Below are 23,051 nucleotides of genomic sequence, written 5' to 3' on the forward strand. Positions count from 1 at the left end.
CCTATCTGGTCATTTTGGAATAAATAAAACATTGGACATGCTTCAGGAGCATTTCTTTTGGCCGAAGATGGGAAGAGATGTTCATACAATCGTAGAGAGATGTGTAACCTTTCAAAGGATGAAAGTCATTTCCAACCATGTCTTTACACTCCTTTACCTATTCCAATACAACCATGGGATGACGTAAGCATGGATTTTATTGTAGGACTACGAAGAACTCAGAGGGGAAAAGATTCTATCATGGTGGTAGTTGATAGATTCAATAAAACGACACATTTTATTCCCTGCCACAAGACAACTGATGTTGTATGGTTGTAGATTTGTATTTTAAGGAAGTTGTGCATCTTCATAGGATTCCAAAGACCATTAAATCTGATCGTGATTCAAAGTTTCTGAGCTACTTCTGGAAGACTTTGTGGAGATTACTTGGTGCTAAGCTCCTTTATAGTTCTTCTTGTCATCCACAAACTAATGGTCAAACAGAGGTGACAAATAGAACATTAACTACTCTTTTGAGAGGTTTGATAAGAAAGAACTTGAAGGAATAGGATCTGAAGCTAGTTCAAGATGAGTTTGCTTATAATCGATCAATTAGCTACACGACGACGTTCACCTTTTCGAGGTCAGTATCGTCTTAATCCACTTACTCCCATTGATCTGATTCCATTACCTTTGGAGTTCAGAGCAGATTTTGAAGTAAAAGAAAGGGTAAGCACAATGAAGAAGCTGCATGAGAATGTTCCGGCAGAGATTGAAAGAGCTAATGAGAAGTACAAGAAAAAGACTAACAAAAATAGACGTGCTAAGTCTTTTGAACCAAGTAATCTGGCCTGGTTACACCTGAGGAAGGAGAGGTTTCCAAGCAAGCGTAAGTCGAAGCTGATACCAATGGCAGAGGGTCCTTTTAAGATACTTGAGAAGTTTGGTGATAACGATTACAAACTTGAGCTTCCAGGGGACTATGGTATTTCGACTACATTTAATGTAGGTGATCTTTCTCTATATTTTGAAGACGAGGAGTTGCCAGATTTAAGGACAAATCCTTTCCAACCTGGAGAGTCTGATGCGGGAGCGACGGAGCTGGATCAACCGGTGCTGACCCAAACAACTCTGGAACATGAAACGAGGCTGGAGCAAGCAGCGCTTGAATACGACGACGTTCTTACCCGTGGTCTAAGTTTTACTTTGCTGACGTGGGCCCAGAATTAACAAAGACAAATGAAGAGGCATTTGGAGGGACTTAAAGATTCATTTTCGTTTTAGTCAAAGTTGCATTAAGTTTAGTCTCTTATTTCTACATGCATGCATTCAACTAATCCGTTTCTAATGTAACTAGTTATAATGCATGTAGGCTAGCTTTTATTGCCTTTTTATTGTATCTCCTCTATATAATGAGGCTTATTCTCAATGGATTAATCAGAAAACAAATTTGAGAAATCATAGAGTCTTTTATGACTTTGGATCTGTTTAGGTCATTTCCTTTATCCTCTGATTTTAGAAGTGCCATTGGTGGTGGATTTCGAACTTCTTTATCATCTGGTGGTGGATTTCGAACGTCTTTATCATATGGTGGTGGAAACTTAATCCAGGTATGGTGTTAGCTCAACCGGTCTCTTTAGCACTTTGTGGTGGCAACTTTATCAAAGTGTGGTGATCCGGATCTTCCTATCTGTTCTGTTATGATCGTTACATTCACTCGTACTCGCGGTTCCGGCAAAACACATCAAAGAAGTACTAGTATTGGTCGAGCACTTTCTCAATCCTTACCATCATGAATCAAATCCCAGATAGTTCATGAAAATAAAAACTTGTTTGTTCATTAGCTGAGAATTAGCATTTAATTTTTTTAGTAGATTAACTGCGAATGTTGCGTTAGTTGAAATTTGGAATTTTGCGCTAGTTGAAATTTGGTAAGAATCCTTCCCGGTGATCACCATCACGATAAATAGGGGTGAACATCGGTTGGATAACCGACTTTTTGAGCCTATCCATAGTCCAATCCAAAGGGTTCGGTTATTCTAAATTTCAATCCGAACCAATCCGTTTGTGGTTTGGTTCGGTTAAATAACCAAACCAAAAGTAAAAACAATTTCAAAAACAAACTTTCGAATTTTCAACTTTAAATCTAGCTACAATTATACTTAGAATGTGCTAAAAAATAGTATTGTCTCACAAATCCTTAAGTCTACATTACGTGATTAATTCGACATAGTTTATCAACATTGGAGGAAGAGAAAAAAAAATGATAAACAATTGAATCATATATTCTCACATATATTATATAGAAAGTAATAATAAATGGTTTGGTTCGGTTTCTTCGGTTATCCGTCAAACAAATCCATAAACCGAACCAAACCACTCGGTTTTTATATTTTAGTATCCAAACCAATCCGGATAACCATTGGATCGGTGTCCAAACCGTCCAAATCTGTTTGGATCGGATTGGTTTGATAGTTCGAATACTAAATGTTCACCCCTAACGATAAACACATGACTACATGAGAGGGAAACAAATTAGTAAAAGAGAGAGAGAAACAGAGGAAAAATTGAATCAAATTGGATGGTGGGGTTGCTTAAAAATGAAGATTTGATCAGGATTTGGATGAAGGTCTCGATATTGTCGACTTTTATCTTCTCCTTTGAATTAGTGGAGTTCCAAAATGTCAAGATGACAATGGCTTATAATTAGTTCTTTCAATGGTTGAAGGAGGCTTATGCATCTTGTTGTATGTAGGAATAGGTTAAAACTTGACAAAATCACTAATAAATACCAAAAATCTATCAAGAAGATGTGACATGGAAGAAAGAGAGAGGAGTGAGAAAGACGTGGAGATGAAGATCAAGGGATAAAATACAAAAAAAAAAAAATTAATGTTTGGAACGCCGAAAATGGCATAGATACATTAAAGGTGTTATAAGCACGATAACCGCCGAAATTCAACTTTTTGAAACAAACAGGCCTAAAGCCCAACTGAACTACAGGCCTAAAATCCACCGAATTAAATGGCCTGAGTCAAATCTTGTTCACCAAAGCCTTTATGCTCCGGAGACTTTTCTTTATGCCTAGTGTTGCGATATGTAATTCTTGGACCCAAAGCGGAAATGCCTCTGAGTCAAATCTTGTGGACCGAAGTCTTCACACCCTGAAAACTTTTCTATGGCTCAAAGCCACACATTATAGAATTTCACTACCGTTGGATGATACCAATTATCTAGATAGGAAAGAAAAACCTAAATGAACTCATCGTGATCTTGCAAAATCACAATGACTATTAAAAACCTAGTTCTATAAAAAAAAAAAGAATCCTAGTCCCATTAGTATCATATGATACAAGATTGTGTACATTTTGTAAGCTTTAACATGTTTTAAGATATTAGGAGGAAGATGGTTGATACGTGATGAATAAGAAATAATGTCTTTAACTGTTAGTTAATTGGAATTGCAGAATAATCTTATGTACCACAAAAATGCTCCTTAAAAGTGCTCCCTAAATAACTCTACGAATAACTTTTAAGAATCCTGTAACCGAATTTGAGTGTTTTTGCGTAAAGGTGAGAAAAAAATTTAGTACTCGATTGTGGACGTCTATATAATATAAGATTGAATAAAGAAATGATAAATTTCATACTCGATACATTTTCAGTTCAGTTGTTTTTGCTGGGTACAAATTTCACATATCTCATAACAATATCCATACCTTTTTAAAATATGTAACTCAATTAACAAATCAAATAAATACTCAAGCACTAGGGAGGCACCCGATAAAAAAGATGATAAAAGTATCCGACAAATAAAATAAAGGTGTACAGCCATTAAATATGGAAAATTGTCAATTTAGTCAAGTATTCAATTTGTGTTCTTTTACACACTTTATTTTCATTTCTATTATCTATAGCTATACTCAATTTTTTTTTTTATTCTCTATTCCGGATTATGCAAGATGGTGTGGCATTTTGCTTCTAAATTTAATAAAGCCGCGGTTTTGGGGAATAAAGAAAAACCTCCGGGAAATAAAGATTTAAGGAACATAATCATTTTCAGTCCAAAAATTAGTTCTTTTGATTTTTGCCCCTAAATCTTCATCTCCTTCTCTCGTCCTCTCTATCTCTCTTTTTTATTCTTTCTCTCTCTCACTTTTTCTCTCTCATTGTTCTTATCTCAATGAAACAATGAAAAACCATTACATTCAAATTCCTCCTCCAAACTCCTCCAAATAAGAGATGCCATAAGAAACAATGAATAACTCAAATCTAGGGTTTCACCTAAAAGATTCGTACTCTCTTCGTAACTCTGATTTAGAGACCATAATTGTTCCTTCAAGATCAAAATATACATTAACATCAGAAATTAGTTTCTAGAGAGAGTGTGAGAGAGAGAGGGAGACCTTGGTTGCTTGTCGACCTAAAGATGTACAAGAAAAATGAAGTAACAGAATCACATACCTTATCCCATTCCAATACTCTTAAGCTATTTCAACAACCGGTGATCTTGAGAGATTTCATTTGAATTTGATTGGATAGGTTTAAGAAATGATCTAATTTCGAATTTCAATCGATTAGAACGATTATGAATAAATGAGATCATAATCGTTCTCTGTAATGTAGGAACTTTAGGTTTCTTGCTATTAGTAAGAACTTCATATCTGGGTCGATTCCTAAATCACTTTCAGAAATCTCTAATCTTCAAACCCTAGATTTGAGTTATTCATTAAATCCCTAATCTTCAAACCCTAGATTTGAGTTATTCATTATTTCTTATCCCAAATCTTCAATCGCTAATCTTCAGAAATCCCTAATCTTCAAACCAAGAGATAGGAACAGTGACAGATAAAAAGTGAGAGAGAGATAAAAAAAAAAAAAAAAAAAAAAAAAAAAAAAAAAAAAGATAGAGAGGACGAGCAGGAGAGAAAGGATGAGAGAAGGAGATGAAGATTTAGGGGCAAAAATCAAAAGAACTAATTTTTTGACTGAAAATGAATATGTTCCTTAAGTCTTTATTCCCCGGAGATTTTTCTTTATTCCCCAAAGCCGCGACCTTTAATAAAACCTAAGTTCAACTACTAAAATTAATAAAACCTTAATTCATCAAAAAATTTTTTTAATAAAACATAAGTTCAACTACTATTCTGGTCACAGTGTTTGGAAGAGATTTTTAACTCCCATAAGTCCCAACCTTTAGAATCTCTTGAACCCTGAGTCCTCTGAGGGTGTTCCTATAAGCACCGGGGCAAATGGCTGTTAGCGGACGACTCTATTAGTACCAGGTCCAACAATTATTTTCTCTATCGTCCCAATCTGTAAGCACCTGCGTCTATACTTACCCCAAACTCTCATTTTCTCTCTCTAAAGCTCAAAATTGAACCTCCATCAATCTCCTCACTTGTTCATAATTCTGATACTGGTCTACCCAAAGTTGTTGAACTAAGATGTTTACTTTGTGATTCTACTTTTTCAGCTTCAAACCCATCTAGAACTGCTTCTGAACATCTCTTTTAATTTGTCCTAATTTTCATTCTTTACTAACATCAATTTCTTCCATTTCACCAATTTCATCTTTTACCTTCTCCTCCTCCTCCTACCCTTTGTTCTTCTCATCATCAAAACCACTGCAAAAAGGGTCCTTCTGATCACCTGAGCTATGGTAGTAGTGGTGGTGTTGATGGGTGTTCTTCTTCTTACCAGGAAGCATCACCTCTTACTGCGATATATCCAAGATTTTGTTCAGAAATTTCTTTTAATAATCAAGTTTCATCAGCTTCTCCAACTCAAGTAATCAATTCCCAACATTTGATTTTACCAGGTGGCAAAGAAGATTTAGGTGCACTAGCTATGTTAAAAGATAGTGTGAAGAAATTGAAAAGTTCTAAATCTTCACCTAATCCAACTCTAACTAAAACCCAGACCAATTGGGCTCTTAATCTTCTCCCTAATTGGCTTTATGAATCTTGTGGGTCTGTTTCTTTTTCGAGTCTTGAAAACCCAAAGTTCAAAGCTTTTCTTAATCAAGTTGGTTTACCTTCAGTTTCTAAGAAGGATTTTGCAGGTGCTCATTTAGATGCTAAATTTGATGAAGTTAAAACTGAATCAGAAGCAAAAATTAGTGATGCTTTGTTCTTCCAAATTGCTTCTGACGGTTGGGAATCAAAGAAATTGCCCGCTTTTGTTTCGGAAGAAGATGGAAACAGCAAACATAGGTGAAACGTTTTAACCCAGTGACTATAGAAAACTTGGGTCAGCCCGCTTACAGCCATTTGGCCCAGTGCTTATAGAAGCACCTGTCCTCAAATCCTGACAAAGGGATTCGACCTTGAATCCCTTACATCTTTGTCAAGTCATCAGGGATTTTAGCGGGGAGAGGAAGACAAAAAAAAAAGATTGATAAAAGAAAATTAGTGAAAAGATTTTATGCTCCTTTTTTATGTTGAAGATGAAGATGAACATAAGAGAGAAATAAGTTTAAAGATTTTCGGGATATTTTTGCAGATAATAGATGAAAGTGATAAGCTGCAGGGGAGGCAAACAACAGAAAGTACAAGAGAAGATGAAACCAAAGGGGCTTCGGGTATAACAGAAGCTGTACACATCTTACTATCCCCGCCTACTACGATTCTGGAACACTGCAGTCATGGACGGGCTTCTAGGAGCAGTTTCAATAATACTACTCTCATAGGGTTGACTGTCACTATTTTATAATATAGAAGAAATGACAAAACCACAAAATACAGCAACCAACTACAACGAAAGGAAAATGGTGAAGAACCAAGAATATAGTTAACCCTCAGGAGCAATAAAAGTTCCTCCTGCAGTATAATTTGCTTACAGAATCCTCATTACCTTGTCGCCAAGCGAGAATTTAGAGGCATTTGATTTGAGATGTTACTGGTGCCAATTTAGAGTCATTCAATTGAGATGTTACTGGTGCTTTAAGGAATCTATCTTCCATTTTAGCTTATTCTGTAGATTTACGAATTAATTCACCAATGATTCAGAATTTAGATGGCTACCACTGCCGCTGCCGCTGCCGCTGCCACTTCCATGTTTGTTAAAACCAGCAATAGGCATAGATCGTTGAGCAAAATCTAATAATACCTTTCTCTGTTGATCATTAGTATGAGGAAGACTTGCACGAAGTAGCTCGACAGGCATCTCTCTACTAACAGCTCTTGCTGCCTCCGTTCCAAGACTTGATGAGTTGCTGGGTTGAGCATGCATTAGTACCGACTGCACAATGCTTTCATACTTACTCATGCAATACTTGGTCAGAAGCCCAAAGAATGCATCAAAAGATGCTTGCCATAGCGCCCGATTAGGCATGCTGTAATTGCTTGAGGCGTGAGGATCTGCTAAGAGCTCAGTTGCTCTTTCGAGAATTGATTTTAATATTACTGTTGCTCCATCTCCAGCAGAGCTTCCAAGTGGCCGGAGCGGAGGTTGCTCTGAGGAACACACAACAGCAGCAAGACAAGCACTAAGAGCACCAAGGTCCATCCTGAATACGCACGTAGAGACAATCTTAGCAAGATTGGTTGTAGTCTCAGAAGCCCCGAAGTCAGATGGGAGTCCACCAAATAAGAACCTCAGATGTCGAAAGATGGTCATGCATACTATTCTTGTTAGCTCGCCTCCAGGGTTGAGAAGCTGAAGGTACTTGGAGAGGAGCTTTCGGCCCTTAGGGAGAGATACTAAACGTAAGAACACAAGGTCATCCTTCGAATCCTGTCCAACTGTGTGGCCACTTTTCCCAAGAGGGTCGAAAAGCTGAAGCGATGCTGCGAGACCTTCAAGAAGAACCTGACGCCTACGCCTCAATTGGGTCCCACCATCTTGTGGTTGACTACTGTGTAGAAACCTATCGATGTCGTCAACGTCAAGCAGAAGACACAGGCCATCCTCGATTGTGATTCTTGCTGCAAGCATTGGTTCTTGTTCAAGGGGCCTCTCAGAAATATGTTGGTCAATCCCACCATCAACAGATGCTGGTGGGTCAACTTCAAGTAGAGGACGAGGCCTTCTTATGGACGGAAAAGGAACTCTACCGAGTGCATCAACCTGAAGATACGCATGTTGTTCGTTAGCAGAACGCGATCGAGATGGCAAGTCCCTTAGATGAGTAGGGCAAAACTTATGTTTCAGCCTCGAGCCAGAAGACTTCTTTGCAAGACAAGCCTGATGATAATAATCATCTACATATGGGTCACTACTGTGAGTTGCTGCATGCTGCATTCTTAGAATACTCTCAATCTCGTCACCGGACATGTATTTGGATCTGAACTGTGGCCATACATTATCAGTCTTTTGGCTGCTAGTATCAGAAACCTGCTGAGAAAAACGCAAGTTCTGCCTACCTCTTTGTGATGATTTTGGCCTTTGCTCTCTCATGTCAGCCATTCCAAGCATTCCTTCGTACTTGTTTATTCCATGTAGGGAATTAGGATGTGTATTAAACAATTGTGATTGCAAAGCTTGAAAATGAACCAAAGAAGGCTGAATATGCTGCAGTCTCTGCTGCTGCGGCTGTGCCATGAGCTGTTGGGGCATTAACCCCCCACTCGGATGAGGTAACATTTTGTTCAAGAAACTAGAGTGATCCCCAGAAAATTGGTTCGCCTGGTTATTAACACCCCAGTGATTCTGTGATCGACCAATAGGGAGACCTGGAGGATTTAGGTGTTGTATGTTTCCACCATAATGTAAGCCATGAGTTAATCCAGCCAAATGATGCTGGGAATTAGAGAAATGAGATAGGTTCTGTGCAGAGAAAGGTATCTGAGATCCACCAGCAATAGATGACATGTTCAGGTGGCGCGAATAATTATTTGGTAAAACCGGATGAGATCGTCCACCTGGTGGAGGATAAGAAGTAAATGTTGATTTTGGTAGTAAAATTGGTTCGCTGGAGAAGTGTTGATGTTGTAGTGGTTGTTGAGGATAAGAAGATGTTCTGTACAAGGGTTTTGGATCAGGAAGAACTGTAGTCGGTTGCGATGACCATCTCTTGCCTTCCTGAGAACCTTCAAGATCACCATGCTGATCAAACCATATGTCGGCCTCTTGTGCCCATTCTGTAGCAGATGAACCTGAAAAGAAATGAAGTTATTGTAAGTTTATTGCATTGAAACTTAAACAAGCTGACGAGGTAGAGGAAAATTTTCACAGCACAAAGAAGTTCCACCTCTTAAAACTACTAGTATCTTACAAACAATACGAAAACAGGCAAGTTACAGGGCATCTTAACACGACCGACACATCCATTACAAAATTGCATTCGACTGGGATAAATAGCTTCTTGTCACAAATAAAAATTAACAGAATAATAGAAGAATCTGTCATAACTCATAATGAGAACCACCAATCAAATCATTTTCAGGCACGATTTCTTTTCAGAAACTACTGGAGTCAAAATCAAGTGAGTGATCTCAAAAAGAAGGCTTATAACCAGGCAACTTAGCTCTGGTCATTTGAAAAACAAAACTGAAACAATTAATAATCAACCACAACTCAGAATCAAAGCAAAACTACGTCAGTTTTTTTCTTGACAGGAGATATTAGATATAGAAATACATTGTTCTCTTACGCCAACAAGAACAAGATCATAATTCCACCAATCTGTTAACAAATATTAAAATATAAATATTAATGCATTAATCTCTTCTATTAGGACTGCTCAACCTAGATTTCCTATAACCCTGGCAGTATTAGCCCAATTGCAGTTTTCCCCTAGTTAAGCACGGGAAATTAGGAAAAAATAAATATATAAAGGCTAATAACTAGCTCTGATATGCAAAACTAGCTAGTAATGTATTAGCATTAAGGCGCCTCTCGCTACTAATAGAGAACAAGAAATGCCCTGTAGATAGAAGCTTCAGCATGGTCTAAAGTTTAATACTTGCTAAGAATCGAAAGCAAAGACGACTAGCACATCATCTATTAAGATAAGAATTACACTCACTTTCTCGAGAAAAAGATCCCCTATCACCAATAACTCCTGTTACTCTTCCTGGCTCGCTGATAGTTCTGTTCAGCTATAAAGGCAAAGTAAATAACATTAGAAAAGATAATGACCGAAAGTAGAAATATATTCTTCAAATCCTTGCAAGAGCACAATGGTAAGAGTATATAACTACAGAAGAAATCAGTATACTTCAAACAAAAAACATAACATAGATAAATAAAAAAATAATTCCCAGCTTGAGGTATAATGGAAATTTCATTGAAGCGTTGATTAATATTTTTATATTTAATCCTTAGGCTATTTACCCTGGTGCTGGGACATCCATATCTACAAATATTTGTATATTTAATCCTGATACAAAAATGTTGGACCTAATGAATTATATAAATAAATAATTGTGTCTGTAAATGGTAAAGAAAAAATTAGTTGGAGGTCCAAATTTTTGGGGGGGATTCGAACCCAATCCAGGGAAGACAAAAGATTAGAAACAGGTCCAAATGTCAGGAGAAGCACAACTTTTTCCTGATTTTTTTTCTCTTGCCCTTGGACGGGACATTCCCAGCTTTCTCTGACATTCTGACGCCGCGACAGCAACTACATTAAATTCCCGCCCAATCATGAGATCCAAGTCAGTTCTTAAACCCTAAAATTTGCTAATTTCCCGCTAAATCTGGGATGATCTTATCTTTTTCATCTCTTTCTCTCTGAATATTTGATCTGTGGCGCCATTGTTTCCGAAATTTTGGCCGAAATTTGTTGTTCCCGCCCATTATTTTGTTTCAATTCCTTCTTCCTTTTTATTTAACAAAAGGTCTTAAACATTCTAAAAGTTTTTTGTTCTTCTTTTAGAGGTGAATGGTTTCAATGTTTCTTAAATTTATTGCTTTGTCTTCAATGCTAGCATTGAGAGAAAATGAATATTCCTTTCCTAAACATTAATCCTATTAAAGATGAAGAATATTCTTCATCCAAATCACTAAAACAGTCAGTGTTCACCAAAATGTCTACAAGTAAAGTTTTTTTCTATTTGACATTTCATCTAATGTATTTACAGAGTTTCATGTTCTGTACATACTTTGTTTTTCTCGTCTTGAAAGTGAGAACTCAAACATTCTAAACACTTTTTTTTTCTGGACGGTACAAAATGGATAGTGAAGAAATTTCGTCCCAGCCAAACCAAGAATCACTCACGTATGTAATCACCATGATACTGTGTTCATTGGAATATCCATAATAAACCAGTTTGTATTCTTATTTTCCTTTCTGTTTTGTATGTTTAGGGAAGTGTTTGGGAACATTGTTGCAAGGCCTCCTCTCTGGTGAAACATAATTCAAGTTACTTTATTTATTACTTACTGTTTTGTATGTTTTAGTAGATGTTTTATTTACTTTCCCTATGCAGGTTGGAGAGAGATTTTTTTCTGTTCTTTATCGTCTTTGTGCAAAAAAAAAATTCAAAAGTATGTGTAGTTTATCCAAAATTACCACTTCATGCAAGTAACTCTTCTATTTTGTATTTCAAAATTGCATGCCTGACGTCATGTTGAATGTCAATAAAATTTGCAGTTAGAATCATATTATAAAATCTTTAGAACAAGATCCAATTTCAATATTTTTCTTAAAATAACTAGCATCTCAAAATCATTGTTTCTTCTCCTTCTACATTGTGCGTAACGCAAATCCTTAACTAGGACTTTCGGAACGTCTGTACTTCCACTATGTAGAACACGTTTGCCTAAAAAAACATTTCATTAACTTGGGTTTTTTTGGCGGTTCTTTTTTGTTGCCCTCACAACCCATCGACTCTTCATAAAATACAAAACTTCAAAAATAGAATGATACAACTTGAAGCAATTTGGCTTAGTGACCTAATTAAATATATTCATGTAAATTAGTTGCATAAAGTAAGAAAATAAACATTTTTTGGTAACATTAAAGATTTTCGAGGACAGCAATTGTGAATAATATACAAAAAAATTTAACTTAAGCCGAAGTAGCTATAGTCGTAGGTGAATGGCTAATTGGGAAGCATGTAAAGGGCCAAAGGAAACAACATCAATAAAAGAAAATGACTTTAAAGGGATTTTATATAATATTGTTCAATTTGCTCAATGCATAGCTCATGCCAATAGATGTGGCTGGACTGCTTGGAGGAAAGAAATTGTATCACTTGGTTGGATCTAGGGAGAATTTTAGCTTTTGGCATGATAAATGGTGGTAGGCTAATACTCTCAAAGATCTTTTCTCATCCACCTATAGGATCTCTCAGGAAAAAGACCTTACAAGGGCTCCAGTGGCTTACTTTGAGCATGGCTCTTTGAATTTTAAGGTCCACCTGTATAGGGGGTAGAATGATTGGGAATTGGAAGAATGCTTACACCTCCTTAACATCCTTGATAGCGTCACTCTTGATGGCTCGTCGGAAAAATTGTGGCGCCCTAAGGCTCTGGACACTCTCGTGGGCGATGTGGCACTATCACAATCCCCCACCCTTAGTGAAGAGCCGTCATCGGCTCTGATACCATTTGTGACGCCTCAAGCCTTAACAGTTATCAATTGTCCCCGCTTTAGTCACCTTAGGCCGAAGCCCACAGGTACGGGGTTTTGTACTTGGTGAAGGCTCCACGAGGCACCCAAAAGGCATCGACACCTATTAAGCTTAAGCGTTCACCTATAGCCCAGCTCTGGAATCTCTCGCGAGCGATAATGTCCCCGCTTTAGAAACCTCAGGACCAAGTCTTTGAAAGCTTGTAGAAAGGTAATGTCCAAGCATGAGTTTCTCTGAAGGGATGGTGGTGTGATTTGAGACCTAAGCAACTTGGGTCCTCAAGGATTGTGAGTATCTTGAAGAGCGGATCATGCTTAAGGGCAGCCCAATTTGCTCCCAATGTGATCACCAAGTCATGTTTACGAAAGATAAAGAAGGAAGATAACAGAAAAACAAAATGGTAGAAACATTTGCGAAGTAAAGCTCTCTACTTCTTTAGTATGTTGCTCAAGTTGAGCAGTAGATATCTGCTCCTCTCTTCATCTTTTCTTTTTTTTCTTTTGACTTTCCTAATTCTATCACTTTCTGTTGTCATACTGAGCTAGAGTTGTTGCTTTACACTCAGCAACAGTGGCTACAGTTGCCTGCTGCAGCTACTTTATTTACAGCGTAGGTCGTAGGGTTTAAATGAAAAATTTCTCTATAACTTGCTTTGTTTGTATTTCAACTGTTATTGGTCCAAGTTCAGGCTTGATGATTATTAACAAGTGTAACCTTCATAGATTCTTCTGCTTGTGTGTTCACATTAAAACCCTACAACAAAATAATTCTGCAGCATTCTTACGCTTCAGATATTTCTAATCACTATTCAAAGCCAACCAGTAAGGCATGGGTTCTAGGTTTCACTTTGAAGGACAAAAAAAGTCTATGAGAGATGGTATTAAAACTTAGTAGAATAAGAACTGACCAAAATTTTACTATGTTTAAAGGAAAAAAGTTGTGTAAGAAGCTGTTCTCATAAAATGATACTTCTGAGCTTCAGATTTATTTCAGCAATCCTATAGTCCCCAGTGAAACAGCCAAAAGCTATATAAGATTTGACTATGCAGCAAAACTAACAAATCCACAGGATTTGAACAGAAACCTATTGTTTCAGCATACTCACCACATCCCTTGCATGTACGATGATATGAAAAATGTACAAGGCAGGCGCAGTTTGTAACATATAATGTCTCCAAACTCAATAAAGTGGCAAATTGGCGTCCATTTAAAGTAAGACGAATAGTGTGATATCAAAAACTAACAGATACATGATGTTATAGAGTTTTATCTATCACAGGGAGAACGTTTCTTTAGCTTTTAGCCAGAAGAGAATGTTTGTGAATGGAAGAGTAAGTATGTCAATTTACTGCAAGGTGAACACATTAAAGTTTTGATATAATCACTTCCAGAAGTTATTATAGAACAGATCTACTCAAAGCAAGAACACGCACATAGAAGACGAAGCAAAATAAATAACAGGCCTACTCCAAAGTAAGTTATGTCATTAAGACAATGTATACTACTCTCCATTTCAAATGATATCTTGTCTAAGTAAACTGACCTTCGAGAAAGTACTTGCAAGATCATCAATATCTGACAAGGATTCAAAACGTTCAACCTGTAAATGCAAAACAAAGGTCAACATTAGAACTGCAGTTATCTCTAAGAATGAATAACAACTGAATACACGAAAATTTCATAGTTGAACCCCAAGAAAACTGGTTATTGTGCACCGTAAGGAACGCAACACTCTTTTAGTTTCTCTATTATTATGACAAAGTGTGCAAGCTTCAGGTATCAGTTTGGTTAAGTAAACATACGGGATACTATTAACACTTGTCTAAGACAGTATGTTAATTAAAATAAATTCAACAGAGTTCCTCCATCTCATGACTTACTAATACTTTCTCATCTCAGAGTCAGACCAGAAAAACATATAAGAATTATGGTTTCATAATAAAAATAATCCCTAAATCAAAGACAATAATGAAAAGCTACTTGAAGATTTCTAGCAGAAGAACATCCACAGATTACAGCAACAAAGCATATGAAGCACTACAGAGTACATATTGTTAACAAGTAGCTTGTAACACTTCACCTCTTCCCTATCTGATATCCGATACTCAGGATCATCCAGACCTACTAATGGTGTGTCCCCAGTGTCATCTTCTAAGCCCCCTAACTCGACTTCCTCCAAAGCATCCTTACCGAAGAATGCGTATTGTGACGCATCAAAGCGCTTTCCTGAATAAGGAGGGAAGTGAAATTATGACATACATCAATCAAGAAAATAAAGATTTACTGAGTCGAAAACCAACATCAGATAAAACAAAAGAAGAACTAAAGAGACAGACAATATGAAATCGTCTTCATGTAAAAGCATAAAGGAATACGTAAATTCTCTCAGATTAATCTGTCAATGAACTTTTCACTGAAAGACACCACCAAGTGCCAGACTTAGAAACTAATATCATAAACATTTTCAACGGAAGCCAGGAAATAAACTACATGCTTAGGCAAAAGCGACCATTTGCATATAAACCCACCATCAGAATTTGAAAAATCACTCAGAACACTACTTTTACAAACCCTAGCTCGATCAAACAGTGATAACTGGAAAAGAAAAATCACAACAAAATCTAAAAAAAGGATATTCCACGTAAACCGCAATCAGATCTAGAAAAGCATAAAATAGATGTAGAAGTAGCTAAATGTAAGAGCTAACCTGAAGAACTCCCCGAGAATTCCAGAAAAGCATTTGGATTGGGATTTTCTTGAATACTCCCACTACAAAATCCATCCATCTGAAACTAGTAATAACTAGGGCCCTAATTCAAAAGGTAATCCTAAATCTAAACCCTAGAAGTAGAAGAAAACGCTTAAACAAGTACAAAATAAGAAGCAGAAGAAGGAAAGGAAGAGAAACCCTTGTAATTTCAAGGGTTTCCTCCGACAGCTCGGAGAAGGAAGAGATCTGAAACACAGAAAATTCAGAGTGAGGAGTTCATTTCCCTCTAATATGCACAAAAGAGAGGGGCTTATTTTTCTGCCCGAATCTGATGTCTATTACCTATACGAAAAAATAAACAAATAAATTAATGAAATATCAAATATTAAATAAATATATAAGAATAGCTCATGAGAAAGATAACTCCCAACTATTTAGTTTTTTTTTTAAATGATAGAGAACAAGAAAATCCAGACACACTCTAGACATACATCCTATGTGGCTTGCTGTAATTCGTGGTTGTGATGATTCTATTTCATTAGACAACGAATCGCGGCAAGCCACATAAGATCTAGAGTATGTCTAGATTTTCTTGTTCTCTATCAGTTTTTTTTTTTTAAAGTGAAACTATTTATGGTGTGTTTGGTTGTAGGATTTCTAACTAGGATTACTATCAAAAGTGGGATTTAGTAGGAATCATGAATCTTTGGTCTGTTTGGCTACCAAGAATCCTAGGACTCTTGAATCCTAAGGATTCCTAATTCCAAAATTTGTATTGGACCAAAATCTCACCTTACTCCCTAGGATTTGCTAGGATTTTGGATTAATAAACTTAAAGCAACAAAAAAATATTAAATATAAAATAAATCTACTAGAAGTAATTTACATACTTAACATCCTTTTTCTTTACTATCTAATTTGTTTCAAGTTAAATAAAAGGTCGGTGTCTTTGGGAAATAAGAAAATTATCCGGGATAAAAAAATTTTAAAGGAAAAATGTAAATTTTGACTAAATTTTCGGGGTGCAAAATTTTAAAAGGAAACAAGTCATCTTCTTCCTCATCTCTTACCACCAACTCGGGCTACTACCACCAACTCCGATCACCACCTCTAACTCTGCCCACCACCATTTTTTCGTTTTCTTCTTCTTTTTTTTCCTCTTCTCTCCTTCCAATAAAACTACGACCTCCATTTATCTTTCTTCTCTCCACTCCTCCCTCACCATCTCTCTCTCTACTCCACCCTCTCCTCTCTCTTTACTTAATTCAGCGAAGGGGGATCCTCTTCGCCGGAAAGTCGAACCTGATCAGGCTAGTGGCTTGGGGTTTCCCAAACCAGATCCGGCTAGTATCAGTGTCGTTTTCCGACGATTGTTTTGTCGAAAAACGGCTAGATAGTAAGAGAAAATGAAAGGAAACAGAAAGAGAGAGAAGGGGAGGAAAAAAAAAAAGAAAAAAAATGGTTTTCCTAACAATTAAAAAAAAATTAGTCAACTAAAGATGACTAATTTTTTAGAAAGTCTTCGCACCCCAGATACTTTCTTATGTCTCTAAATCACCCACCTAGATAAAATTACCCGGATTAGAAGATACAAATAGTATTTTCAGTTTCATGAAAATAATTCTTCAATAGGAAGTTTTTATCCTTATAAAAAGTTATCTTTCCCGTTTAAAGGAATGTTTCCCTAAACTTTTGACCCAAAGAAAATCGATTATAACTCGCTTCTTCAGTCCACCTAGAGAAAACCTAGAGAAATCGCAAAGGAAACTCATCCACATTTTTTAGTTTTCACCTGAAGAAAACCTAGAAGAACATGATGCTAAATGGTTTAAATTTCTTCTTTTACCATATTCTTGTTTTCTTTTAACGAAAGATTGTTGCACCGTGCATGGTCTTATTTTTCTTATTCTTAAAGCTAGAATATCAATCTTTTTCTTAAAAATAATCCTTCGGATCTTGTCCCATTGTTTCTCTCTCTCTCTACAATCTTGTTTTCTCTAAAAATTTGCATGAAAGGTAATTATATATTTTGCAAACTTTTTGTATGTTTTCATAGCATTTTCTTGATTCTAACAACATGTTTACGTTTTGTAATTTTCTGACTTACCTAGAAAAACATTTACGCTTTGTAATTTTGAATGAGCGAGTTTATTTTGCAGTCGACAATGCCGTCAAATTTCTTGTAGAACTTCTTTGATTTATCTTAAATTAAGGACATTTTACCAATATTTTTGAAACTCTCACAAAAAATAACGTATTTTACAAACATAACATCATTTTTCTCAAAATGACTTTATCGACTATAGAACCGTACAGATATTCCGTAAAGTTTTACATTTCGATTTTTTTATTTTATTTTATCAATTCATGAATTACAAGTACTTGTCTGAACACTAATATATTTTACAAATTTACAAATGAGATTGTGGTTATAGATTTTGCAGGTGGATGAACTTGTAGTGAAATCTAACTATTAACATTTTTCACACGAGATGTTAGCCAAAGATTCAACATTTAACAGTACAAGCAGAATGGAAGAGAGTTGATTAATTTGGTTGTTACTGGATGAATTGAAGGATAAATGGAAAAAAATCTTTAAATTATTAGTTCTTATAACGGGTTTCTCTTAATTTTAATTACTCTAAGTTTGGTATAAATATCGTGAAATACGTTAAAACTGTTGAGAGTTAATTGAAAATGCTAGAAGATATCACAGAAATGCTAGAAATACCACAACAATGTCAACAATATATTTTTATTATCTTTGAGTATGTTCAAATAATATTTGGCCTACATAGGTAAAGATAGGGCATGACTCTTTCTTAGTTGTTCCCCATTTCATATAAGAGACAATATAATTTTGTTCGCTAACATTTTTTCATGATCGGATAACATGTGCATTAAACATAGTGAATACACATTGAATGATACGAAACATCAATGTAAAAGAATAAAAATGTAAAACTTTGCGGCAAATCTATATAGTTTTATTGTAGTTAAATCCAATTTATTTATGATGGTAAAAATAGGATGGATTTTTCAGAGTATAGAAGATGTTGGCAGACTTGTCAAAATTTACGCAAAAATCAAAGAAATGCTGCAAGAAAATTTATGCAAAAATTTTAACATCGCATATACCATAAAAAGGTAGAGGGTCCTATCTTCTTAAGAAATAGATAAGTCCTACAAGTGGTTAGCCTAGAATAACCTCATTTTTGCTAGGTAAATCCTTTACTATCTTTCTATAAGCATCCACAACCCTTTGAAAACCTTTAGGTTTCTTCTCATTAGTTCTAACTCATATTCTCCCTCTAAAAAACTCACATTTTCTCTCTCTAACAAAAATCATAGTTCATCTTCTTCATTCATCTCTTCTCTAACAAAAACAACTAAACCATGTCCTACAATATTTTGGTTTTCCCATGTTTAAAGATGAAACAACCATATTTGAAGATGAACAAGGATGTTAAGGTTTTGTTCATCATTGTTTCGATCATTTTGTTCATTTTCGTTTGATTTTGGTCATGTTTCGGTTTTGGTTTTTATTAGATTTGGTTTTCTAGCTTCAAATATGTTTTTTTCCACCTTCAAATATGTTTTTCTTCGTTTTAGATCTGATTTTTAATGGATTCCCAAAAAAATTCAGAAAAAAAAGTATAAGATTGATCCATCTTTTCGTTTTCTTTCATCAACTATTTTTTTTGCAGCTGTCATTATTTTTTACAAACTAAAATGTATCCTGGCGAGAGTAATATGTATTTTGTTTGTTCAAAAAGATAATTTGCTTTCAGCAAAATATTATTTGCTTTTGTAACATATAAAATTTCAAATTTCAAAAATTAGCACCATGTCCCTCTATCACACGCTTTATTTGATCTTTGGAGCAAAATACATTTTTTTTAACGTCAATTCACTGTTATGATCCGTTATAAGTTGGTTTTGTTCATCGCAAAATGTGTTTTGTTTGGAATATAATTTCAAATATCAAAAATTGGTGTCATATTTCTATCACACGCTTGATTTGAACTTCGGAGCAAAATACATTTTGTAACGCCAATTTGTTGTTATGGCCCGTCATAAGTTGGTTTGTTCATTGCAAAATGTGTTTTGTTCTTAATATACGTAACATTGTAAGCAGATACAAAATGTTCAAACTTTTTTAAAGATTAATGATGCAAAATGCATTCTGTACTGTCTGTTTTTCGTTTATATAGCTTTTTTTCCCAAAAAGGGTATTATCGTATACAAATTGCATTTTGTATACATCATGACAAAACTTACTGAAATTACAAAACGAGTTTTGCTCTATACAGAATGCATTTTGTAACATCCTTTAAAATGTGCTTTACAAATCTTATTTTGTTTTTTACAAATGTGTTTTGGTCTTTTTTAGCTTATGATGTGATATATGGGGATTCCAATCATTATTTTGGATTATAAATTCCTCACCTTAATCTTCATTTTACTCTATACAAAATCAATTTTGGTATACTTTTTCTAGGTAAAAGATATTTTTAGTGGTTGTGAAAAAAGGAGACACACAAAGCAATATTTTATGCAACAATATATAAGTTGCGACAAACATTTTGTGAACTGTTTATACAAAATACATTTTGTATAGTCATTTTTAGTTCATTTACCCGACAGTATACATTATTATATATGCAAACTCACTAAACGTGATGGATTTTTCTTCGCACCCATCTACTTCACTAGAAGATACGACCCTCAGATTTGAGCGATGTTTCTTTTGAAATATAATATTTATCACATGCAAAATCAATACGAAATAAGTACTGAACACACCCAAAGATTTAACTGTTTTAGGAAATATATTATTTTCCACACACAAAACTTTAAATTTGTTAAACAAAACACATTATTTATGAAGCAAAACAAATTTTGAAATTTGAAATTGTTCACATTCATTTGACGTACAAAACACATTTTGCAATGAACGAAACCTACTTATGACAGAAAATAACAACAAATTGGCATTACAAAATGTATTTTGTTGTAAATTTCAAAACAAGTGTGTGATAAAAGCATTGCGCCATTTTGAATTTTAAAATTTGAAATGGTAATCCAAATAAAACACATTTTGCGATGAACAAAACTAAATTACCACGGGCCATAACAACGAATTGCGTTACAAAATGTATTCCGCTCAAAATTCAAATCAAGTGTACGATAAAGACATGGCGCCATTTTGAGTTTTGAAATTGTATTTGTTACAAAAGCAAACAACATTTTGCTGAAAGAAAAATCTCGTTTGGAACAAACAAAATACACATTGTTCGTGCAAATTTAGTTTGTAAAAAATAATTTCTGTTGCAAAAACAATAGTTGATGAGAGAGAAAACAAAAAAATGTATCAAACTTGTACTTTTTCCTTTTTCTAAATTTGTTCCGGAAATCCATTAAAAACTAGACCTATTAACAGTTTAAACCAAACACATGACCAAAATGAAAACGAAATTGGAACAATGATAAACAAAACAAACAAACAAAAATGGATGAAGATGACGATCAAACAAACGAACATGAAACCCAAAAAGTAATGGAAGACCAAATGTTTTGAAGATGATGAAATTAGGAGAGAGAATGAGAGATTTTTTAAAGAGATAATTATTAGGATTAAGAGTGAAAAGTAGTTTTTGAAATCTTTATATAAAAGGTTAGTTAAGGTATTACAATGAACTTTCAACAAAAAAAAAGGCCAGCGCTTTGGGGAAAGCTAAATAGTTTCCGGGGTGTGAAGACTTGGTAAAAAATTGGTCAATTTTGTTTGACAATTTTATTTAGGGGGAAAGCAAAATACTTCTCCACCTCAGCTCTCTCTCTCTCCACCTCACCTCACTCTCTCTCTCTCCACCTCACCTCACTCTCTCCACCTCACCTCACTCTCTCTCCACCTCACCTCTATCTTCTCCGATTAGGTCGCCGGCCGAAAAAATTTCCGGCCGGCGACCATAAAAAAAAAAAATTTCACTCTCTCTCTAGAAACTCCGGCGAAGGGGTTTCCCTTCGCCGGAGTTCCGGTCTAATGAAGAACAGACCGATCTGGTCTGTTGAAGAACAGACCGGAACTCCGACGAAGGGAAACTCCTTCGCCGGAGTTTCTAGAGAGAGAGAGTGAAATTTTTTTTTTTTTTCATGGTCGCCGGCCGGGAAATTTTCCGGCCGGCGACCTAATCGGAGAAGACAAAGAGGTGAGGTGGAGAGAGAGTGAGGTGAGGTGGAGATAGAGTGAGGTGAGGTGGAGTGTTTTTTTTTATTTCCCCTTAAAATTTATTTCCCCGGAAAATTTCTAAAATTCTACATATTCCCTTTAAAATTTCACACCCCGGAAACTATTTAGCTTTCCCCAAAGCGCTGGCAAAAAAAAAAGGTATTACAATGAAATAAGTAATCTAGGGATTTTTGTTTTGCATAAGGATTTCACTACAAGGACTAGGTTTCTATTTTATTTATTCTTTTGGATTAAAATTCTATTTAAATAGTCGATTGGATCGAATGTGGTATTAGGGGTGGTTTTTGGACCCTAGACCCAAAAATTAATCGATAAAATGCTACAAAAATATTGAAAATGTCAACAAGATATATATTACACTGGGAAGATGAATCGAAAATGTCAAAAATATTGAAAATGTCAAAAATATGAAAATGTCAAAAATATTGAAAATGTCAAAAATATTGAAAAATTAATCTATTTTATTCTCTCTTCTTCTTCCTCTCTCTTCTCTCTCTTTTTCTCTCAATTCCTCTCCCTCTCTCTCTACACAAAGAACAACAATTGAATTCATCAAACTATAAGGAGAAAACCTAGATATCACACCAGGACGATGAATCGACCAAGTCAAACCCTCTTTCTTTTCGACTTCTTTAAAGAGAATATCTTCTTGGGTGTAATAGAAATTAGGGCTATTTAATCTAGGCATTTCTGCATGAAAATTAGGGCAAATTGGTCGAGGGAAATTAGGGCGTAATAGAAATTAGGGTTTGAAGAACATTACAAAGCATAGCCCCATTAGCTTCGCAATCGATTTCAGTTTTGCGACTAGTCCAGGTGACGTAAAATATATGAGTGACATCGGTGAGCGGTGAAAGTTTGGTTAGGGTTTTGTTTGGTATCAGACACGTCACATTGAATGTATTTAATAGGATGATCGGATTCCCAAAAAGGACGAGGTCGACGAGCAACACCATAGATCTTTTGATGTGGCGTTAGAATGCCACATTTGGATACTTTAACTTTGATGAGTTAGTTCATTTCGAGTTTTAATTCTAATTATTTATGTGTTTTTCTTGGTAGGTACCTTATTTGGAGTTTGACGCTTCATTCGGAATAAAACGGAACATTTATCACATTTTCATCTCATGTGAAAGAGACCGGAAGAAAAGAGCATCAGGGGTATTTTGGTCATTTTAATGACTTCTTCGTTGTCGCTCCTTGTATTTATGCCTACTTAGTGGATTGTGCACCCACTAAATTTGGGGATGGCTTGTTTTCTTTTATCGTCTCATGTGCACTTCATATTCTTTATCTGTTTGTGAGACGATTAGCACCGGCATATAGCTTTTGGTTTGACCCCCAAAATTTCCGTCTCTTATTGTATGATCTTTGACTGATTGAGATGGGTCTTGATGTTTGTGGGTACCATCTCTGGAAACCCTCCACAAGACGGAACTCGTGCTTTTGCGAAGGCAAGAGAATCAACGGCTAATTGCATAGCTCAATGCAATCGTGTGTACCCGCGTTAGTGGTCATTTTTATGGTCATGATCTTATGTGCTTCATTTTCATATCTCTTGTTGATAATAAGAGCATTTCTTACTTGT

General features: G+C 35.5%; 1 protein-coding gene and 1 pseudogene across 1 annotated transcript; one reads left to right on the forward strand and one right to left on the reverse strand.

The window, feature by feature from the left end:
• Positions 1-5,231: 5,231 nt before the first annotated feature.
• LOC147557456 (uncharacterized) lies at positions 5,232-6,198 on the forward strand (annotated as a pseudogene).
• Positions 6,199-6,542: 344 nt separating this feature from the next.
• LOC147557457 (protein PAT1 homolog 2-like) lies at positions 6,543-15,474 on the reverse strand. The gene is made up of 5 exons (XM_086658306.1): positions 15,208-15,474; positions 14,581-14,726; positions 14,044-14,100; positions 9,950-10,022; positions 6,543-9,077 (listed from the first exon to the last, which is right to left on the reverse strand). The coding sequence occupies exons 1-5, from the start codon at positions 15,284-15,286 to the stop codon at positions 6,970-6,972; spliced, it is 2,463 nt and encodes an 820-aa protein (XP_086514432.1). The 5' UTR covers positions 15,287-15,474; the 3' UTR covers positions 6,543-6,969.
• Between the last annotated feature and the right edge of the window lie 7,577 nt (positions 15,475-23,051).

The sequence above is a fragment of the Eschscholzia californica genome, unplaced genomic scaffold (genome assembly GCF_041429995.1).
Source record: "Eschscholzia californica isolate CP2 unplaced genomic scaffold, dmEscCali1.0.p SCAF_2, whole genome shotgun sequence".
In the NCBI taxonomy this organism is placed as follows: domain Eukaryota; kingdom Viridiplantae; phylum Streptophyta; class Magnoliopsida; order Ranunculales; family Papaveraceae; genus Eschscholzia; species Eschscholzia californica.